This window comes from Cricetulus griseus, chromosome 6 (assembly GCF_003668045.3).
Source record: "Cricetulus griseus strain 17A/GY chromosome 6, alternate assembly CriGri-PICRH-1.0, whole genome shotgun sequence".
Lineage (NCBI taxonomy): Eukaryota > Metazoa > Chordata > Mammalia > Rodentia > Cricetidae > Cricetulus > Cricetulus griseus.
Window position 1 is genome coordinate 96,278,769 of NC_048599.1, and position 20,732 is coordinate 96,299,500.

Here is a 20,732-nt window from a genome sequence, read left to right on the forward strand (position 1 = left end):
TAGCTATAGCTTGTGCCAACTTGACATAAGACTAGCCAGCCCAATGGTAAAAAAAGGAAAGGGGGTAGGGGTAGAATATGAATTCTGTTTGTCTCTGCTTAAGCCTCTTGACCTAATTCCCAAGTTTACAAATACACCAAGGAAATAAAAGATATTAAATTCCTTAATAGGAGTCTAATAAGCAAAATACAGATTGAAACAAATTCAGCTCAGCTTCTCTAATAAAAAGGTTTCAAAATGAAAAAAATATGGAAAAATCTTGAGCTCAGAAAACATTAAGTTGAGGGTTCTCAATCTTCCTAATGCTGTAACCCTTTAATATAGTTCCTCATGTTGTGGTGACCCCAAGCATAAAATTAATTCATTGTTACTTCACAACTTCAATTTTGCTACTGTTATGAATCACAGTGTAAATATCTGATATGCAGGATATCTGGTAAGCGACCCTGTGAAAGGGTTGGTCAACACCACCACCACCAGCCCGCCAAGGGAGGAGAACCTTGAGACCCACTACATTAAAGTTTCATTAACCAATCTTGATTTACCTGCTTTATTTGGATTCTGGTTCAAGTCTGGGAGAATCCAAGTCATTCATAACACATTTGTGATTTTGAATAATGACTAAGGAATTATGACCTTATAGTTAGTTAAGAGTAGTCTGTATCTTCTGGGAAAGCATACTACAATATCTATTTTAAAAGGTACAGATGAAACAGTACTGAGGTCTCCTTGTGTAATACGGAGTCAAAGGAATGGAGTGTGTAGATGAAACAAGAAGAGCCAGGGAAAGGTGACTACTGCAACTGGATAAAAACTGTAGAGAATTTATTATACTGGTCTTTTTTTTATTCTATATGTTTGATATTTTCCATAAAAAGATAATTGAAAAAATTAAGAAGCTTCAGCAAGAAGGAAAACTGATCATTTACAACATATTTCAGGGTTCAAAGAAAAGAACAAAATGAATACAATTCAAACAAAGCCCTTTAATAGAAATGCTAGTATTTAATATGAGAAAATTTAATAAAAATGTCTCAATGACATCATGTAAATAAAATGAAGAAAGCCTATCCCATAAATCAGATGCATGTCTCAAATTATGTTTGTAGTCCAAGTGGCTGATTTTACTTCACTGTAATACTAGGCAAACAACACAAGCATGTATACCACACATCGAAGAAACAGACAAATGCCCTAGTATGAAGCAAGAATAAAATCATTAAGCCAATGCCTTACTGTACCCTTTACATTTTGCTGTCACTACTTTTTAAATTAAAACTACATAAAGCACCAAAAGCCATAAAAAATATGCAACTACACACTTCTGAGATTCATTCTCTTGGAGTCTCTGAATAAATGGATTCTCGACCTACTAAAATTTAAAGTGAAAAAGATACATTTGTAAGAGACGTATACGATTTTAAATAGCAAATCTCTCTAGAAATAATCACCTTCAGAAGGGAAATAAATGGTGTTTATAAAAAGTGAGACATCGATATAAAGGGAGGATCATCATGATGATTTGTAAGCAAAGGGAAATAAAATAAAGAGGTGACAAAACTCATGCTTCCCTAGGCCTTTCATTCAGCCCAGAAGATTGAACGACACTCCCAAAAGCAATTTCAGACTAGGTATGTCTGTATTTTTCCCCAGACAGACTGTATGTTAAACAGAATGACAAAATGTATTTGCTCTGGGACACTGGAGGAGCAAAAAAAAAAAAAAGAAAGGAGAAAGAAAAAAGAAAAGAAAAGCTCTTGACAAATAATATATAACTGGTCAAAATCCTCCAAACAGACTGACTAAACCTATGACAGTGAGTACTACAATATTGAAATTCCTTCCAATTCTTTCCAAAGTTTTGTTACAAAAAGCCCTAAAACTAAAACAACTTTTATTCATAGTAAAATCCAAACAGAGGACCAGATCTTTAAAGTTTAAAAACTTTATTAGTGATACTACTTTTAATCAAAGCCTGAGTCGTTTACTTATAGACCCCTTTAAACTGCTAAGACACTAAGAGATAAGACCTTAAGGTTTGGAATGTAATTTTAAATCAGCATCTAAACAAACTACAAGGCACAGATTTGAGTGACAAAGCTCTATAAAGCTGGCCTGTCAATTTGAGAACATACCAATTTTGCCTAGACTAGCCTAGAGACATATTGGGGGGGATATGCTCATAAAATATCTGAGAACAATTTTGTATAAAATCATATTCAGTAGAAATAAGTTTAAATAAACTGAAAACAAAATTAGGAGAATTCTAATAAAAAAGCCAACATCTGTAAAAACCTGGATCTGGTACCAGCATTAGAAGATGGACATGCATGTTCAAGCTGCTATCAGCTTGAAACTTCCCTGAACTCTTGAATGCCTAGCAGCTTTTTCCAACAAAGCACACAAATTCTTAAATGCACAGAGCTTTTTATCAAGTTCAACACTTGATCAAGTTCATCCACTAAAACAGACTGCTTTCACAATAAACGAAAGAAAGATGTAGATTTCTCATTTGTCCACAAGAAAGGCATACACAGAAAACTACAAACAGATAACAAAAGATTATTTTTTCCATCATGAACACATTCAACTCTTTACCTCTGTTCTTACAAGAAGAGAACAGAGAGCTGGCAACCTTTGGAATGCTTCCCAGGAACAAAATCCTTCAGAATGTCACGTCCTGCCCCAAGACAAAAAGGGCCAGCATCCCTAAAGTGAAGAAAGTAGCTCTTTTTTTACCAACTGAACCACTTGAACCTTACTTTGGGCCAGATTCCAAACCATACAGTACCAACATTTTGGATACTTTCATAGAGGTGCAAGACAGAAGAATACACTTATATTAATCACACACTCAAAAACCCATAAATTCTGAATACTTTTTATCAGGTTTTTCAAACAGTATTGTTGGAGAGAGGGAAAAAAGCTGACTTTCAAACCTGCAGTAAACTGAGATTTATAACTGATTCTCTTATGTACATGTACTACAACTTCTAGATCTCTCAATAACTCTTAGATTTATTCTTTAAATTTAAACGAAAAGAGATATTCATCCACTTGTAATTTAAACAAAACACTGTATTAATCAGTTATTGAGCTGAAAAGCCTCCTGTAGTACCAGGCTGCTACTCAACTATTTCCTCTTTACTGTTAGAGAGAATGAAAGTCATCTTCCATGGAGTACATGTTTTTTGTGGCAGAGAAATTGGTTTCTCAAGGAATGCCCATGAACTCCCTCACATTTCTCAGTCACCTTGCAGTTTGTCACGACTGTGAAACCAATTTGTGTCTTATTTCCAAACCAAAGCACTTAAATCTGGCACATGACAGCTTCGATTCTCCTGACTAGCACTTGTTCCAAGTGGCAGAGCCACAGGACAGAAGCATGGATGGGAATTTGCAGGGAGAGAGCTCCACAGGAGTCCTTGAACCCACAAGGAATGTCTTCTGAATAAGAAATGCACCTTTATGTGTGCTGAGCTAGTAACTCTTCTAAGCTTCTCTGTAATCACAGCACAGCTACCAGAATTTGGTGTTTCTTTTTACAGCCCAATTGCACTTAAATGCTTCAAGACAATACTTATTTGAAAATGGCTCATCTTGTGTGTGTTAAAGGACATCTTTCTGTATAATTTTGTGTACTAGAGAGTGAATAGAAAAATTAAAAGATAGTATTCTGAAAGCAAAGTGGGAAAATAATCCAATATATACAGAACTTTAAAAAGAAACAGACACTTACAATTTCACTTTAAGAGTATAAAGAACTCTAAAACCAACAATCTAAATTTTTTTTCCCTAGTAAACACAAGATGGAGCAATGGTCCAAAACAACTGAGAAACTAGGGGCCAGGTAAAAGGGAAGCAAAGAGAGAATGCAAAACCTTTCACTACTTGGGGCTCTGATCACCACTGTTAGAGCAGAAGCTGGGCCCAGCCCCACATGCTGGATCCCAAGAGCTCTGAAGACACAAAGTTTTTAGTAAGGTTGGCACAAAATAATTTGGTAGCAAAATCATCAAATTAAGAGCTAATATTAGAAGACTTACTGTTTCTATGCATCCTACTTAGTATGACTATTCACAAGTCTTAAATGTAGAAATATTCATATTGTGATTATGGAATGTTGCAGCAAGTATAATGATCATATAATGGAACCTTTCCAAAACCTGACAATTCATGCATCCTGAAACATACCTGAACCCAAAAGTATGAAATAAAGGAGTCTGCATCTGACGCAATAATATGGCAGTCCAGCAGGCTAGCATTTTAATAATGAAAATCAAAAGTAAATGAGGAACATGACCTTCTTACTAGTGTGTATTTCAGTTAGTTTAAAACTGAACTTCGATGATCCACCAATGGTATTTTTTTCCTGTTCTAGTTTGGTTTGTGGTACTGAGAATTAGAGTTAGGACCCCACGCATGCTAAGCAAGCACTCTACCATGGACCCCTTATCTCTGGCCCTGTATATTTCTCCCTTACATTTCCATAGTATTCCTTAGAACACCATAGATACAATCAGCCAAAAGCATACCATGCCAATGGTACTATTGAGAGATACGAGACCTAAAAGAAACACTGCTGAAAGCATTTGAGTTCAAAAGTTGTAATTTAGTAGGTACTCATAGTACCAATTCCTGGGGCTTCATACATCATAATGTAAGACACATAAACTCTAATAGGACTGGCAAGAGAGAGGGGGCTCATTAGGAGATGAATAAATGAATGAATGCATTAAAGCTGACATCACTAGGAAAACAGTCAAAAGCAAACTATCCATTGACTTATGAGGCAGAATACAGGATCAAATGTCCACAATGGTCCTTCCAGCATTACCGATGCTTTTGTTCTGATAATTCTTGGGGGGTGAAGGAGTTATGTTTTACAGGGGATACAGAAGCATCTATGACTTCTACCCACTAAATCTAATGGCCTCCTTTTCCAATTCTCAAGAACAATGATGTCTCTGGGCATTGGCAACTATGCCCAAGATAAAGGACAAGGATGACGCCCCAGTACAAAACCACTGATCAAGAAGCAAAGGAAAAAATATTAAAAAATTCAATACACTTCATCTTCTAGTATCTAGGCTTCTAGTAAAACGTCCAAACATATTTCCCCATTGAAAGACATGGGAAGAAAGCGATAATATTCTATTCTCTAAACCAGTGGCCTGGTGTTTTCTCTCATATTTGTAAAAAGCAAAAGGTCAAGTTCTGCCTTCTCAATCCGAACACCCAAACAAATCTTGTTGATCTTCCTGATAACCAAACGCAATGCTTCAGCATCACATTCAAGATGAGAATAAGGCATAAGGTACCAAATGATTACATATAGAAAAAACAGAATTTGCAGGGTGTAGCTTTTCAAAAGCACTTACTGTTCCCACACACTTTCTGACATTATTTGAACTGAGTGTTAACAGATCCTAATAAAACTGTGGTCTTTCAGAGGGTACTGTTTTCAGCTACTCCACTGAGTGGGAGAAAGTCAATTTAGACTTACGACAGTCTAAAGTTCTTCATCTACATTGGTTTATATGCAGAAAGTAACATTACTGTGAATATCAATTTCTTTTTATAATCAAAAATGCTAACTTACAATTATATTAGAATTACCACCACAACTGAAATAAGGACAAACATATACTATCTTTAATGTTTTCTCCAATCCAAAATAATTATTTTCTTGGAATTCTCAGTTTAGAACTGAGAAAATGGAAGGCAGAAATATAGTACAGCTTATTAACAGTGACATTCTACTAAGTAGCAGCAGAGCAAGGATCTGAACCCAGAGAGTCTTATTTTTACACTAGGACTTTTCAAACCTTAAACAAACAAAACTTGTTTGTTACAAGTCTTGTTACATTCAAGGTTCTGATTCCACACCTCTGGTAGAAGATGGATGAGGGCAAAGCAAGTGGGGAGTGATACTCTGTACTCCTCACAATTCCACTTGTGATGCACAGACTACAGGTGCCCCTACCAGTAGCAAGGGTCTGATCTACCATAAAAAGCAGTTTAAGTAAGGTCCAGAGGATGGTAGAGCCTACGAACAAGAGAGAGGTTATCAGCTTTAGAACTCAGGCTTCCAGTTTTACTTTTTCTCCAGCGGTAAGCTGTCAAAATCTGTAAGCACCTTATTTTATGTTTTACCTGAAAAATATCACTATAAGCTTAAAACTCTAGTATCTACCTCAATTAAGGCATTTCCTACATCCAAAACCTATCTACCAATACCCTTAAAGGCTGTTCATAATAGAGTCAATCTTAGAATGCTAAAGAGTATTTTAGAAGCATACTTGCTTATATATACAGAGCAATAAGGGGTTAAATTAGAAACATAGCACCTTTCTAAACTTGCAGTTTCTACAAGTGGTGCCTGTAAGATGAGGTCATCCTTTTAGCACATTACTCCATGGTCATGTCAACAGGTTTCTCTAAAAGCACAGCAATGCCTACACAATTTTCTTTCAAGTTTTCTAGCATATATATAATTGATATTTGCCTAATCTGAGGCCTGGATTGCAAGACTATTAATTTAAACCAATAAATAAACACTGCATCTGTGACAGCTAATCTTCAGGAGCAACCTGCTGGGTTTGAAATCACCTGGGAGATGCCCCTCTGGGCATGTCTGTGAGGGTGTTTCCAAACAGACTGAACTGAAAAGGGAGTCCTATCTGGCCTGTGAGCAGCAGCACCTCCTAATTCCAGAACTGAAACACAGTCAAATCACTGGACAGAGCATCTTAGTACCAGGAAAAAAAAAAAAATCTACTCAACTACACCAACTAAAAGAAGCTTAAGGGCACACAATTCTGTAGCACAAATAATAAAAACCCAGAGACAGATACTGGGGTTCTAGCTGAAGATCAGAAAAGCAAAGCACCCAACCACTAGAGTTCTTACCTCTACCAACACTCAGACCAAAAGGGGCAATCCTGTCCTCAGTGTGACTGCAGACTGACTGACTCCTGTCTTATATTCCTCTCTAGTACTGGGATTAAAGGTGTGTGCCACCACTCCCTGGCCTCTAGTATGGCTAGCTTTGTGCTCTGATCTTCGGGCAAGCTTTGTTAGATCATAAAGTATCACCACACAATTCTGGGTGATTAGACCTAACTTAAGAATGCTAATTTAAAAAAGAAATGTGAGAAAACTCTTCCTAGTCTGAGTACTTTGGCTTTTTCTGAATTTTCCTGGATTTCACTCAACTTTTTTCCTGAGATACAGATATACTTTACATTTCTGCCCTGAGGAAGAATTAAATCTCTCACATACTTTGACAAGCTTGTTTAAAAAAAAAAAAAGAAAATCACATTCAAAACCATAATGGTGTTCTGATAAGTAACTACACAAAAAGTCAAAAGTATTAGATCTTCTACACTGCAGACAACATAAACCTACATATCTTAAATGTACTTAAGAATATAGAATTTCATTTTAATGGTAGCCTAAATAAAGATTAAAGTATACAATCTCCACAGCTTTACAATAAGCATTTAAACACCTATGAATTTCAAGAACATTGTGGTATTCTTTTCCCAGAAGACAAAAAAAAAAAAAAAAATACAATACAAATTTAGGCTTGTCTGTCAAAATTCTAGACTTCATGAACTATAAACACTCAATCTACAAGAACCCTAGATAAGGGAATGTGTCATCCACACAAAATTAGACATGTTCAAGTATTTGGTCTTTTTACATGTAAGACATACAAGAGAGGAAAGCCTAACTTCCAAGTGCCAAGAAACAATTTACATTGCCCACTTGTTTTCTGATTACTTATGCAACTTCAAAGAAATACAGATATTAAGGAAATACAGAACTGAAAGACATCATCTGTAATAGTTGACATTATCAAGTGCAGCAAGGGAAAACAGGCACAAACAGCTGTGCACAAGCATGCCCAAAGTCTCACTAGTCCACTAGTCTAATGGCCAAATGCTAAGAAAGCTTCTATTTCCTCTAAAATAATTCTCAGTGACATTGTGCAAACATTCTTACATTCAATGTAAAAGCTGGTTCCTTCACCACTGCAGCATGGCTCTGAGGGCAGTCAACACAAGTCTACCACATTCTGTAAATATATTCTCGTCCCCTGGATTGTGCTATTTGCAGAAAAGTCAACCACCTTTGAAAATGTTTGATCTTATGTGCAACTTTTAAATATCTGAGAGTTTTGTACTGATCGTACGGCTCTCGTAATGGTAAAATAAGTACATATATTGCAAATTAAGTGATTCTTCCAGAGAGCAAACTTAACTTGACCTTTTCAAATGAACAGATTTAAATACCTTTTAGGAGGTTAGACAAAAATACTTCAATTCATTTATTTTTAAAGCAGCAAAAAACATAACAGTACTCACTCATAATTAGTTGTAAATTTTCTAGTAATTAGATTATATGGAAAAAAGGTGAAAATAATTTTAACGACATTTATTAAACATAATCACAATATTATCACTGCAACATGTAACAGCAGAATTTTATGCTCTGCTAAGCTTTTAAAATCCAATGCATATGTCACACTTTTAGCATGTCATTTTGAACTAGTCACTAGTGAGGCTGCATGTGGCCAGTGGCTACTGCATGGGATAGCATCCCTCCTAAGTTTATACTTTAGTTGGACATACCTACTTTTAATAAGCACAATGATTGCTTATTTCCAAAAAATTCATTGGAAAATTCAGAATCAGATCACCTTATCAACAGATCTAATTAATGTACACAGTAAGAGGTCAATGGTTACATTTATGTCTATAGCTGATTCAGAGGTTTGTCGGATCAACACAAGGAAACACAGAATTTGTAGCAGAAACAGATTAGACACTAAAGCCTTTCCCACCAAACTATAACATTGCCACAAGTGCACCAGACACTCAATCATAAGTATCTCTATGCAAATTATTTAAATTTATCTTTTAATTGGATACATTCCATAATCCATAAAAATCACTGTTCAAAAATAAAAGTATAGTATGCAAGATGAAATGAAAAAAAATTGATAAAAATGTCCCTGACTACTTTTGATGCATCTTAACATTATTAAGCACAATAAACTTAAATTATTTTTTCCAAATTACAATTTACTCTCTACTTACTAAGAAATTTTGAGTAATTAGGACAATTGCTTAAAATGTAAATAATTGCAAGAATGCACCCTCCGGAAAACAACTGAAACTATTAGTTTAGCCTATAAAATTTATCCTTAAGGCGAGTTACTAATAAATCAAACAGAAGCGATTACCCTCTTGTTTACCACACTTACATTTTCTAACACCGCATTTAGCAATTTCTAAATTTGGAGGTCAGTTCAGATTACACACAAACAGTTCTTTAAAGCTGAAAATTTCAGAAATCACTGAAATATACTTGTGAACAAAAATGCTCTGCAGACATACAAGCAAAATCAGCACCATCCACACTAATTTCAGAAGCCAAAGTCCTGTGTTCCTAAGTTCACAATGTATACATGCTATCTTTTCTCCCATCTTTAGTTAATCCAGATAATTTTAGTTTAGTGCACAAGATAAAACAAATGAAACCAGCTTCTTAGGCTGCACATACATGCAGGCAAGATCATTACCTTCTCAATATTTTTCCACAACTTGAAATGCAAACAACAAATGTGTTTCTTACCTGCAGTTGGGAGGAGGATCAAGGGTTATTTCAGCTAGCTCCTTCTGAATTCTGTAAGTGAAATGAGAACAAACAAAAAGGATCTGAGGCAGTCTACAGAATAACCGGGGAATTACACTGCCCTCTACCACCATGCAGTTAAATGCAAGGCTGGCTTTGCCTTCAGTAATGCTAACATGGCTGCTTCCTCTTTGTTCTCAGAGGCATAACCCAAATCCCTTAGCAGAAACTTTGCGGCTCTTTTTCTCACGTGCTATTGTAAATAAGTGTGTCATTTACACCTGATTTGAGAAATAGTCCTTTCTGACTACTAAGTGAAGGATATATAATCTGCTAAAAACCACTCTTTACCAAAGAAATTCTCTTTTCAAGCTTATATGCAAATGAGACAAAAAGGGAGGAGGGAAAACACCAGAGATTTTGACAATGATTTCAAGTCACTTTTTACTGAGCTAAAAATGAATAGGCTGCTACTAGAGCACATTAATAGTTTTTGGCGATATTTTATCTGTCAGAAAAGTTTAAAAATTATAAACATGTTTGCCAATGAAAAATTTCAAACTGGCACTCACATTGACTGTAACTGTTTGCCTCTGATTTTTAGATATACCTTTAAAGTTCTATAAATTTGCAGCAGGGAAGAAGACAAATATATAAGCTCAAGTTACAGGCAAAGGCAACTCTGGTTTTCTTCAAATTTAGGATGTTTTCAAAACTTGAGACATATTTAATACGTTCCTCCACAAGATTACAATGAATCGGGCAATTTAGATTATTTCAAACACTGTTCCTCGTCAATAAAATATTCTAAAGCTGTTAGCATTTGATTGGTGGTTAAAATCCATACCAAGAGTTTGGCTCACAAGAAGAATGCAACATTCCATCAGCTTTTACATTTTTCTTCCTTCATTTATGACCAATTAAAAACAACAACAAAAAAACACCTGTGCTGGGTAATGCTGTGAGCACATTTTAACTGCTAGTTTCTCTAGGTATCCCAATATGACTATCACTCAGAGTCCCAATGGCAGGATCATATCTGTCATCCCAGAATATGAAAATCAACAGAAAACAAGGGATCTTTAACTCTGGCTTGGTTATGTTTCCCCTGCTTTTGAGTTAGCCTGTCAAACATATCTACAAGTTTTAGAGTGAAGAAGGAGGACAACCACGACACCGAATAACATCTAAAACTGTAATTGGCTACTTTTCAGTTTCATCTGCCATCACCAGGAGGGATAACAATAATTTACCCAGTCACACTTGTGCTGCAAGATTTCAAGTCTTGTCCTACACACTGTGGACCAATTTAAGGCACTCGGTAAGACCTGCTTCCCAATATAGCCAAGCCTGGTATTTAACAATTTTCTAGTAAATATTGCCATTTCTGACCATTCAGTTTTATGGAGAGAGGCACTGCTGCTCTCTAGAATTGTCAGTTTCACTCAAGCATGACTCACAAGAGGAAACCTCTCCAACGTACCATCTAATTGGGGGTTCACCAAATTTTCCTTGCTACCCTCTTCATCTGTCAGGATCACCCTCAGCTCCATTTGAGACAGCTCCTCAAGTTACCACAGTACAGAACAAAGTAGCCTTGCTTTAAAGTCAATAGCTGTAGGAAGGCTGCTTATATACCACATACAGAATGACAGCTCATCCAAGTTCAAACACATTTGATGGAGAAGTATTTCTGAACTATTGCCACTGTTGTTAAACCAACAAAACCACCCTATGGGACAGAAGGCAACCTGACAATGTGAGTCCTGCCTTGGAGACATTACCTTTTAGCACTAGTGGATAACTTAGCAGTCGTTTTGCTAGAAAGTTTGGTGTTTTTCTTCTGCTGGGTGGCAGAAGGTTTTCTCTCTTCCTGTTCCTCTGGCTCTGGAGCTGCAGGGTCTCGCTGGTCAGCATCTGAACTGCCACTGCTGGTGCTGGGACTCTCATCATCCGACCTTTGCCTATCACTGGACATCTTGGTGAAGTTATCTCTGGGAAAACTTCTAAGGAGAGAAGGGACCGTCAAGAAATGTTAAATCTTAAAATAATAATAATAATAATAATAATAATAATAATAATAATAATAAACAGCAGCATGTTCTTCTCTCTATTAGTCTTTTATTGAAAAAGATTCGACTGCCCCCATACTTAAGGTATAGCAAGGTTACAGGGAGGCCGATGTGTCTTATAAGGCAGTCGCTGAGGGATTTACCAAACTCAAGTTAGAAAACCCACTCACATTTTTCCCCCATCCCTTAAGACAATCTATCAATTGTCTACTTTCTCAGAAGGCATGAAACAGATTTGCCAAGGAACTTGGGCAACGGGCATTAATAACATATGACAACTGTAAATAACAGATCTCTCGGAGAATGTTCAAAAGTCACTAATATCGTCTAAATATTTACAGGCTGACACCGGTCTGAGCTACCAAATCCTCCTTCCCAGAGGGAAACATACCCTGTTAGTCGCCCATATGCTTATTTACGGTGGCGGGTCCTCCCGTGCGCACCGAAAGCCTTTGAACACAGCACTCAAAATTAAAAAAAAAAAAAAAAAAAAAAAAAAAAAAAAATCAACTGGCAGCCGCCCCACCGCCTTCCCCACGGCCAGCGGCGAGGATTCACCCGGCCAAGCCGGAGCTGCCACCCGGGGAAGGGCAGGATCCGAACTGCACCTTCTGCAAAGCTCCCGGTGCCACCGACGTCCCCCGCTCAATTCCTCCCTCACCGACCGACATTTTGTCAAAAAAAAAAAAAAAAAATTCCGCAAAGCGGCCAAAAGCCCGAGGGCAAAACAAACAAACAAACAAAAGCCCTCCCCCACCCCCCACCCCCAGAAGTGCAACAAATTGGCGCGGCCCGCCCCGGGGCGAGCGCCGGGCCACGCAGCTCCGCGGTCCTTTGTGGGGAGGGCCGCGCAGGGGACCGCGCCACTGCGCCCGCCGCCCCGCCCGCCGGGGGATGCGGGACCCGCCGCCCGCGCCGCTGACTGACGAGCGCGGCTGACTGAGGAGCGCGGCGCCCGGCGCGAACAAAGCTGCCGCCCCCGCCCCCGCCGCCCCCCACGCGGGCCCCGGCCCCGCCGCCTTACCTCGGCCGCCGCCCCGGCCCGCTCGTGCGCCGCTACGCTGTGGGGGAGGGAGAGCGCCGAGGAGCCTTCCTTGAGGAAATGGAGGCAGCTGGGGGGGGAACGGGGGGGGCGGAAAAAAAGCCGCCGCCGAGGCTCCGGCCCGGGAGTGTGGAACATCGAAAGTCGCAGGCGGCCGTGCAGTGCCGCGCTGCGGCCGGAGGGTGGCGCCGCCCCGCGCTCCGGGAGCCACGGTGGGGTGGGCGCTCCGCCGGCCGAGGCAGGGACGCGGGAGCCCCCCGCGCGCTCAGCCTCCCGCCGCCCGGCTAGGCTCGGCTCGGCTCGGCTCCTCCCGGCCGCGCAGTCAGCAAGTTCCGAAGAGAGAGAGCGAGCGAGCGGAGGGAGGGGGGAGGGGCGGGCGCGGCGGCCGCGCGTGCTCGCCGCTCGCCTGGCGGACGGGGAGCGAGCTGCTCCTGCGCGCCCCCGCGCGCGCGTCCCCGCCGCGCCTCCTTTCCACCGACGGGGGTAGGGTTGGATGAGGAGGGGGGGTAAGATGCGCACGAGTCCGCCCGCGCGCGGCCGGGACAAAGAGCGCGACGGGGACCGGCGGGCTGGCCCCTGCGCCCTTGGCCGCCGAGCTTGTACTGGAAGAGAGGGAGGAGGCGGGGGCGCGGTCTCGCGGGGCCGCGGGTGGCTTCCGGCCTGGGCCCGCCTCCGGGGCAACGCTGCCCATTGGACAACCCGCCCCTGAGGCTAGTGGCCCCGGGGTTGCCAGGGGATCCCGTACCTGAGCAACCGCCCGGGCGCGTGGCTGAGGCTTCCCAGATGCCCCGAGAGGCACGAAATGAATGGTGTGATTGAGGAGGCCAAGCACTGGGGCAAAGGGAAGCCGCTGCTGGCCCCTCTGTGAGCTAAAGGAAGTGGCAAGGTGAAGAAGTCCAGGTCTCTGAGGGAGGTGGAGGGGATTTTGCGACCAGGGGACCAACCTGAGCTAATCTCTGGCACCCATCCTGCAGTGTCGATGCCAAAGGGGACTGCCCTCTGGACATTTTGAAAACTTAGAAATCCCAAACTATTTTTGAAATGTCCCGCTCAAGATGTAGTGAGTGAGGCGATTGGGGGGGGAGGGGGGTCTATAACCTGACATTTCTGGCAGCAGGCTCTGCCTTGCATGAGAAACACCAGTTCTGGATAGAGAAGCCCTGGGTGGATCTATGGCAGTGGCCTCATAAAAACTTTTAGGGAGGAATCATGAAGGTTGCGCTACTCTTGTGTTTCTTTTTGCAGAATCTTAAGTGGAGACCAGTTTTGCCCCAAGCACAAAGTAGACAGAAGTACAAAAACTTCCTGTTTGCAGCTCCTGAGAACGTGTTCCAGTGATGGAACCTCAAAGGAATTTGTGCATTCCTCTCCCACAAGTGTCCAGGGCAAAAGTGCTGGGAGAATGAGTTCACAGAAGAAGCAAGAATGGCAGAGCTCTGTGAGATGAGCCAGTGTTCAAGAGAAAGAAAAATAACTAAGTGAGCCAACACACTAGTTTTCCTCCATATAAAAAAGTTTGGGTAAAAGAGCTACTCAGAACTATAAGCCACACGTGTAACTTTCCCAAGACACACACTGGGCAAGCTTACACAGAGACTATAACCTGTCCCAGTTGGTATGTCCAAAGCCTAGTCTCCTTACTTCCTGCCAGGAGTTCCAGGTCTGTCAGAGGACTCCATTACTGAAGTTCACCTGGATGAGAGGAAGGGAACGGTTTCCCAGTTAGGACAAAGTCCAGTCTCCAGAGGGACTGTGATCTGTGTGTGCATCCACACACCAACATTTTGATTTGACTGAAAGGGTACAGGTGGGCAGGGCGACGCAGAAGACTCCCAACTTTACATGATGAGACAGTGGAGCAGCAGCCAGCCAGTTTGAAGTTTGGGCATGTTTGGGATGCAGCCCTGATTGTGTATAAAAGGTGAGTTTCTGAGGGAAATTCAAATACCCTAAAAATAGCCTGAGGGCCCAAAGGCTAATGGTTAACAAAAATTCCATGAATCTTTGGTGTTTGGATTCGTGGAGTCCCGATCAGAATATTTAGGAACTACCAGATGCTTAAGCAAGTGGGAATGCACTTGTAATCTTCAGTTTGTAGCTGGCAGAAAGAAAATAGAATGGAAAGTACAGCCGGGCAGTGGTGGCACACACCTTTAATCCCAGCACTGGGGAGGCAGAAGGAGTCAGATCTCTGTGAGTTCGAGACCAGCCTGGTCTACAAGAGCTAGTTCCAGGACAGCCTCCAAAGCCACAGAGAAACCCTGTCTCAAAAAAAAAAAAAAAAAAGAAGAAGAAGAAAAAGAAAGAATGGAAAGTACTATATTACAGGAGGGAGAAATGAGATTGGAGCATTATTAACTATCAATTAAAAAACATCAGTGGTTCAGAAGCAGCCTTTCTGTGGAGAGAGAATAACTATGCAAAGTAGAGAAGCATCCAAGTGTGTGACAACCTTTGTGTAATAAAATTTTGTTTAAAGTTAAAAGAAAACTAACAGTGGGGTCATTAATGCAGCTTGGAGGTGTGGCGATGGATCTGAACCAAGAGAAGTTATTGGACTGAGCCTGGAGAGATCAGTAGGCCTGAATATTCAGGTGAAAATATACACAATAAAGACAAATGTTCTTGGCAAAATCAGAAAACTGCTTGGGGATACACAGCTCAGTAATAGAGTGCTTGCCCACATGCTCAAGGGCCAGGATTTGATCTCTAGCACCAGGCAATAGAAGAGCAAAAAATAGAACTTAACAGGCATGTGTCACATAATTCTTCCCCTGTTGTTAAACTGACTGTGGAGACAGTGAAAGGATCTGTAAGTTTAAAAAGAGAAGTATCTGCTGCCATAGCACCAAGGACTCAGCTACCTCCATCAGTTTACTAACAGGTGCTTCTTCTAGCTCAGGGCAGGGTACCATGATGTCACCACCCTGACCCAGGAGCAATGCTCTAGTTATAAGCTGTTTTAATGTAAAACCCTTCCCCACAAGACCCCCTGCTTTTGCACTTGATTTTCTTCCATTTGTTTTTGCAATGTCTGTGTTTGAAACTGGAGAGTGTGATGAATAACCACTTCAGGTGATATATAAGTCTAACGTAATGCAAATTATCCCCTAAAAAATTAGTAATTTCCCCCAGAAGGTGCCACAAAAATAGTACCAAGAAGCAGACATCAGCTATATAATGATTGTTCCCACTCCTCCTCTCTCTCTCTCTCTCTCTCTCTCTCTCTCTCTCTCTCTCTCTCTCTCTCTCTCTCTCTCTTCCCCCCCCCCCGTCCCTCTCTCCCTCTGTCCCTCCCTCCCTCATCTGTTTAGTTTGGGAGATGTTTTCCATGGACCTGCCCATGTTACCTAATTATACACCCATTATTTTTAAGTTGCTTAAGAAGTTTCTGAGTTTGGTTATTGTGTAAGCCTGGGTAAGACTTACAAAGCTACACTCATAGCCAGCACACACATATAGACACACACACAATGTAAATACAAACTCACTAATCTATTCTGTAGATTTAGGGTGGGGTTTTTTGTTTGTTTGATCTCACTCTGTAACTTTTCTCAGTGTTCCCAACTTCACCTCTTTGCATTTTTTGCCATTTCTGGTACTTTGTAATCACTTGTATCCTTCAGGCTGTAAAGTATCCCTAGTCAGTGAACTGGCTTTGTTTACTAGAAGTCAGGTCAAGCTCAGCTGTACTTTACAAGGCTGTATCTGCCATAGTCTTTGGACAACCAAAGTCCAGTGAGCTGCTTAGCATCTGGGGGCCTCTTCCAGATGTACTGTGTGAAACCTGCTGCAGGGCTGAGATGAAGGTGGGAACATCTGCGAGCTTAGGCCTGGCTTGAGGGGCTTTAGAGCCCAGTCATCATCCCTTGCTTTATTTCTCTGAGATGGTTCTGTGGGCAGTTAAGTACCAACAGAACTCTTTAAGAAATTCATGTATGTGAAACCTGAGCGCCTCGAGTGAAAAAGACGGCATGAACTGGAAAAACTAAAGAAATGTAGTTTACTTATTAGAAAAAGAAATGAAACTTGCTGGTACAAGAAAGAGTTGGAGAAGAGGGAAAAAACAGGAGAAGGGGGAAGGAAAAAGGAAGGGAAAGAAAAAAAGAATGGGGAAAGGATAGAGAAGAGGAAGTTTTCAGGACATTGTGGTGCACATTCAGGAAACAGTGCAGCCTGGTAGACACTGTGAGAACATTTCTCAAGAAAACAAACCAGATGAAAAGACAAAAACCCTAAACTGAGATACTTCTCATAATCAGGAAAAAAAAAAGTTAGTGATCAAGTCCTGGCAAGTTGAATTTTTTACATTCCCTTTGTCCGTTTTCAGAGGTGATAAAAGTTGGTAAACCCATCGGAAAAACAACTTTGAAGTTTCTGGGGTTCAGTTTAATTTTACCAGATATCAGTATATAGATGGCTCTGGCTGGCCTGGAACTCAAAGAACTCCACCTGCTTCTGCCTCCTGAGCACTGAGTGAAGAGTTCTATACCACCTCATCCAGTTCAGTTTGGCGATTTTAACAGAAACCTAAAATATATTCATTCTCTCCATTTTAAGAAACGCATCTTGCCATACATGGTGACTTGCACTGAGGGGGCAAAGAAGGATTGATGGAAGTTCATGGCTAGTCTGGACAACATAGCAAGACCCTGTATCAAAAGAAGAAGGGACAGGGGGAGGAGGAGAAGGAGGAGGAAAAAGAAGAGAGTATAATTAAAGGAAGCATCATTAATAACTGTTAGGAAAATGTCACTTCGAAGGTGGAAAGATCCAACTGTAGGAATACAATTAAACAACACACACCATGAGACTTGCTGCTGTCAGTGATGCTAATGAGGAGAACATACAAATACACAAGCAGATTTTGAACTCATGTCAATAAAGGCAGTACTCTGTCTATTCTATTCACTGTGACGTAAGAGTCTAGCGGCATGCTAGCACAAAAACCACAAATACTGTCCAGTGACTATGGACCATATTTTTACAACTTCCAAGACAAAAACATCTAAGAGTATTTCGCAAGGTTTTGTGATGGACTTGGATGAGCTCTTTTCCCACTAAATTTATTGTTGTCCTGCTTTAGTGAAAATGCTACCTTTACAGAAGGGAGGTGGAAAGTACAAATATGAACTTAGTAAATCACACGGTTTTCATATTTTTAAAGTTTTGGTCTTAAAATGTGAAGATCCAGGCAGACTATTTTAGAATGTGTCATAATATTAAAGTTAGTAAAAGAAAAAAAACTGGAAGACCATTTTTTTAATCATGAAAGGCACAATAACTGATTAAATTAACATGATATTTCACCTAACTCAGAACAAAAAGGATTGCATAATTAAATAAAAGTGGGTTGAGGTAACTAATCACCAATATGAAAGCAGATTACTTACAGTATTTATATTTGCCTTAAAGTGTTTGAAATGTACTAACAGGAGGTTGTACATTTCTGTACCCCAAATCTAAAAATCTAAAACTGGAAATGCCAAGTACCTGTGAGAATACTGTGAGTGGGCCCTTATCTGTATTACTGATGGCAGGGGAAATTAATAGAACCTTTTTGGAAATCCATATGGGAGTAGGTTTCAAAACCATAAAAATGTTCATACCCTTTAACTTAGCAATTTTGCTTCTGGAAATCTATCCTGAGGAAACAATACAAAATATTTTTAAATGCCATATGCCTGACAATGTTTGTCCCCATGTAATCTGTTTTATATAATGAAAAACACTTGAATTGTCCAACATAAGAGCTAGAGTTTTGTAAAATATGGTTCATTCACTTGATGGAAAATGATATGTGAATATAAAAAGGTGAGTAATATAATTGATTGTTACCAATTCCTTTATGTGGCTACGTCAGTTTCTCTAAGGTCTGCACGTAGACTACTCAATTAGACTAACCAGAGATGCTGAGCATTATTTTTAACTGATATCTTAGCATTATCATGTAGATTTTTCTAGGATACTTTACAGGATCTCATGTTAAATCAGAATAAATGTATGTCTCTTCTTCAGTAAATAACTATATGTACAGTGATCGATTGGGGAAATAGATAAAAAGACTCAGGGGAAATATGCAAAGAACTGTTTTGGATTAAGGATACTGTTTACTTCTGGTTCTGGCTACCTTGTCCAAATTGATGGACAAATGATATCTAATTGGAAAAGACTCATTATGAAGCAATACACTTTCATTTATAATGTTTACATTTCCTATGAACATCATGATAACTAAGGCAAAGTAACAAAATATCATTTAAGTGAGGATGTTTCTATACCAAGAGTTCTATCCTAAATACCCATAATATCTCATGAAAGATTTGAAAGGTATGCTTAAAATGTGTCAAGGTGCATATGATTTTTAATCTCTCTGGGTTGTAATGTCCCAAAGTAACTCATATAAAGTGAAAAGTACAAAGTAATGTCCATGAACTAAAACAAAAGTAATAAATACTGTTCAATAAGAATACTCAATTTAGCCAGGTGTTGGTGGCCCATACCTTTAATCCCAGCACTCAGGAGGCAGAGGCCAGCCTAGTCTACAGAGCGAGCTCCAGGAATACAGCAATATAGAGAAACCCTGTCTCAAAAAAAAAAAAAAAAAAAGAATACTCAACTCATAAAGAGTTGACTACCTAGTACCAGTACTTACTTGCAAATATATATATATATATATATATATATATATATACATATTTATATTTATTGGCATACTAGATATATTCAGCCAAGGAAGTTTAGGATCTAAGATATTAAATGAGTGACTTCCCTACATTCCTAAAGGTAGCTCCTAACAGAACAGTAGACAGAACTTTGGGAAGCCAGGCATGGTGGTTCGTGGCAGCCCTTGATGCAGAGGGAGGAGAATTGTCACAAGTTCAAGGCCAGCCTGTGAGGCATAGCAAGTTCCAGGCTAGTCTAGACTAAGAGTGATAAATGTTTCAAGAACAAACAAAAACTTAAGAACTCTATTCTCATCATGTTGTACTTATCATAGCCAACAAGGCACCATCAATTTCTTCTAACAGTTTTTATTCACCTCCATCTGTAAACAGGAGAGCCTCTCTGATATGGTGGCATAGATAATCCTGTTACAGTCACTCACAGCAGACTGTTTTCATAATTCTATCTAGTTTATCTGTATAATAATTCCCTTACTATTTTCCCACCAGTACAGGACAGGACCCATATGTCCTTGTCATATAAATGGTCAGTAATTACACCTGAATAGCGAGCAGGTTACCTTCATACTTAAAGTCAAGTGAAGAAAATACTGTGGAATAATGAGAAAAATCACAGTTTTCCACAGCCTAAAATAATTTTAGTAAAAGCACAGGTCAGGCACATAGGGGATACAAGTATGTAGATAAATTAAAGGACACTGTAACTTACTTTTACACCAAAGTAAGTTAAGGGTGTTTAGCATGTGAGCCCCCAACCTCCTAAACAATGCCTGTAGTCCTCTTTTCTCACAGCACTTCTAATAGAGCTATAGTGAAAGCATGAATACTGAACTTTTGTTTCTGAAAACATAATAAATAGGACAACAAAACTTCCTCAACATGCTTAGTAAAATGTCTGCATGGATGAGATTATAGTTTGTGTATCATAAAACTTAAATACTGGCAATTAAGGTTAAAATCAATCAACCTCATTCAATCTCAAGCTCACTGAAGAGGATTTTTAAAAGATTAATGGAGTCTGACTTGTATTTATTTGGCCTAAGTTTCTCTACCTCTTATTCAACATCATGCTCCCTCACACAGAAAGCAGCAGCATAGATTCTACTTCCGTTTCATAGGCTTCTGGATGTCACCTTAACCGAGAAAGGAAGGAGGCACTTGTCCAGTCTTCAGGAGCACCCGGCCTCAGGCAGAACATTCTAGGAAAGCTCAAAGATGTCTTGGGAACTTCTGCAATGAGTCCAGTGACTATGGCGGAGGAAAGAGCCTGCTTGATGGCCTCTGGCA

The 20,732-nt window shown here is 40.0% G+C and overlaps 1 protein-coding gene across 2 annotated transcripts in view; it reads right to left on the reverse strand.

The window, feature by feature from the left end:
* Ube2e3 (ubiquitin conjugating enzyme E2 E3) overlaps positions 1 to 12,878 on the reverse strand; it is a 61,460-nt gene extending 48,582 nt beyond the window's left edge. The window contains exons 1-3 of one of the 2 annotated variants that reach the window (XM_027420086.2): positions 12,742 to 12,878; positions 11,430 to 11,651; positions 9,646 to 9,696 (exon numbers count right to left, since the gene is read on the reverse strand). In XM_027420086.2, the coding sequence (XP_027275887.1) occupies positions 9,646 to 9,696; positions 11,430 to 11,623 (245 nt within the window). In that variant the 5' untranslated portion in view covers positions 11,624 to 11,651; positions 12,742 to 12,878. Of the gene's footprint in view, positions 1 to 9,645; positions 9,697 to 11,429; positions 11,652 to 12,108; positions 12,130 to 12,741 lie in introns of those variants that run through there. The other variant, XM_027420087.2, reaches the window with a different exon arrangement.
* Between the last annotated feature and the right edge of the window lie 7,854 nt (positions 12,879 to 20,732).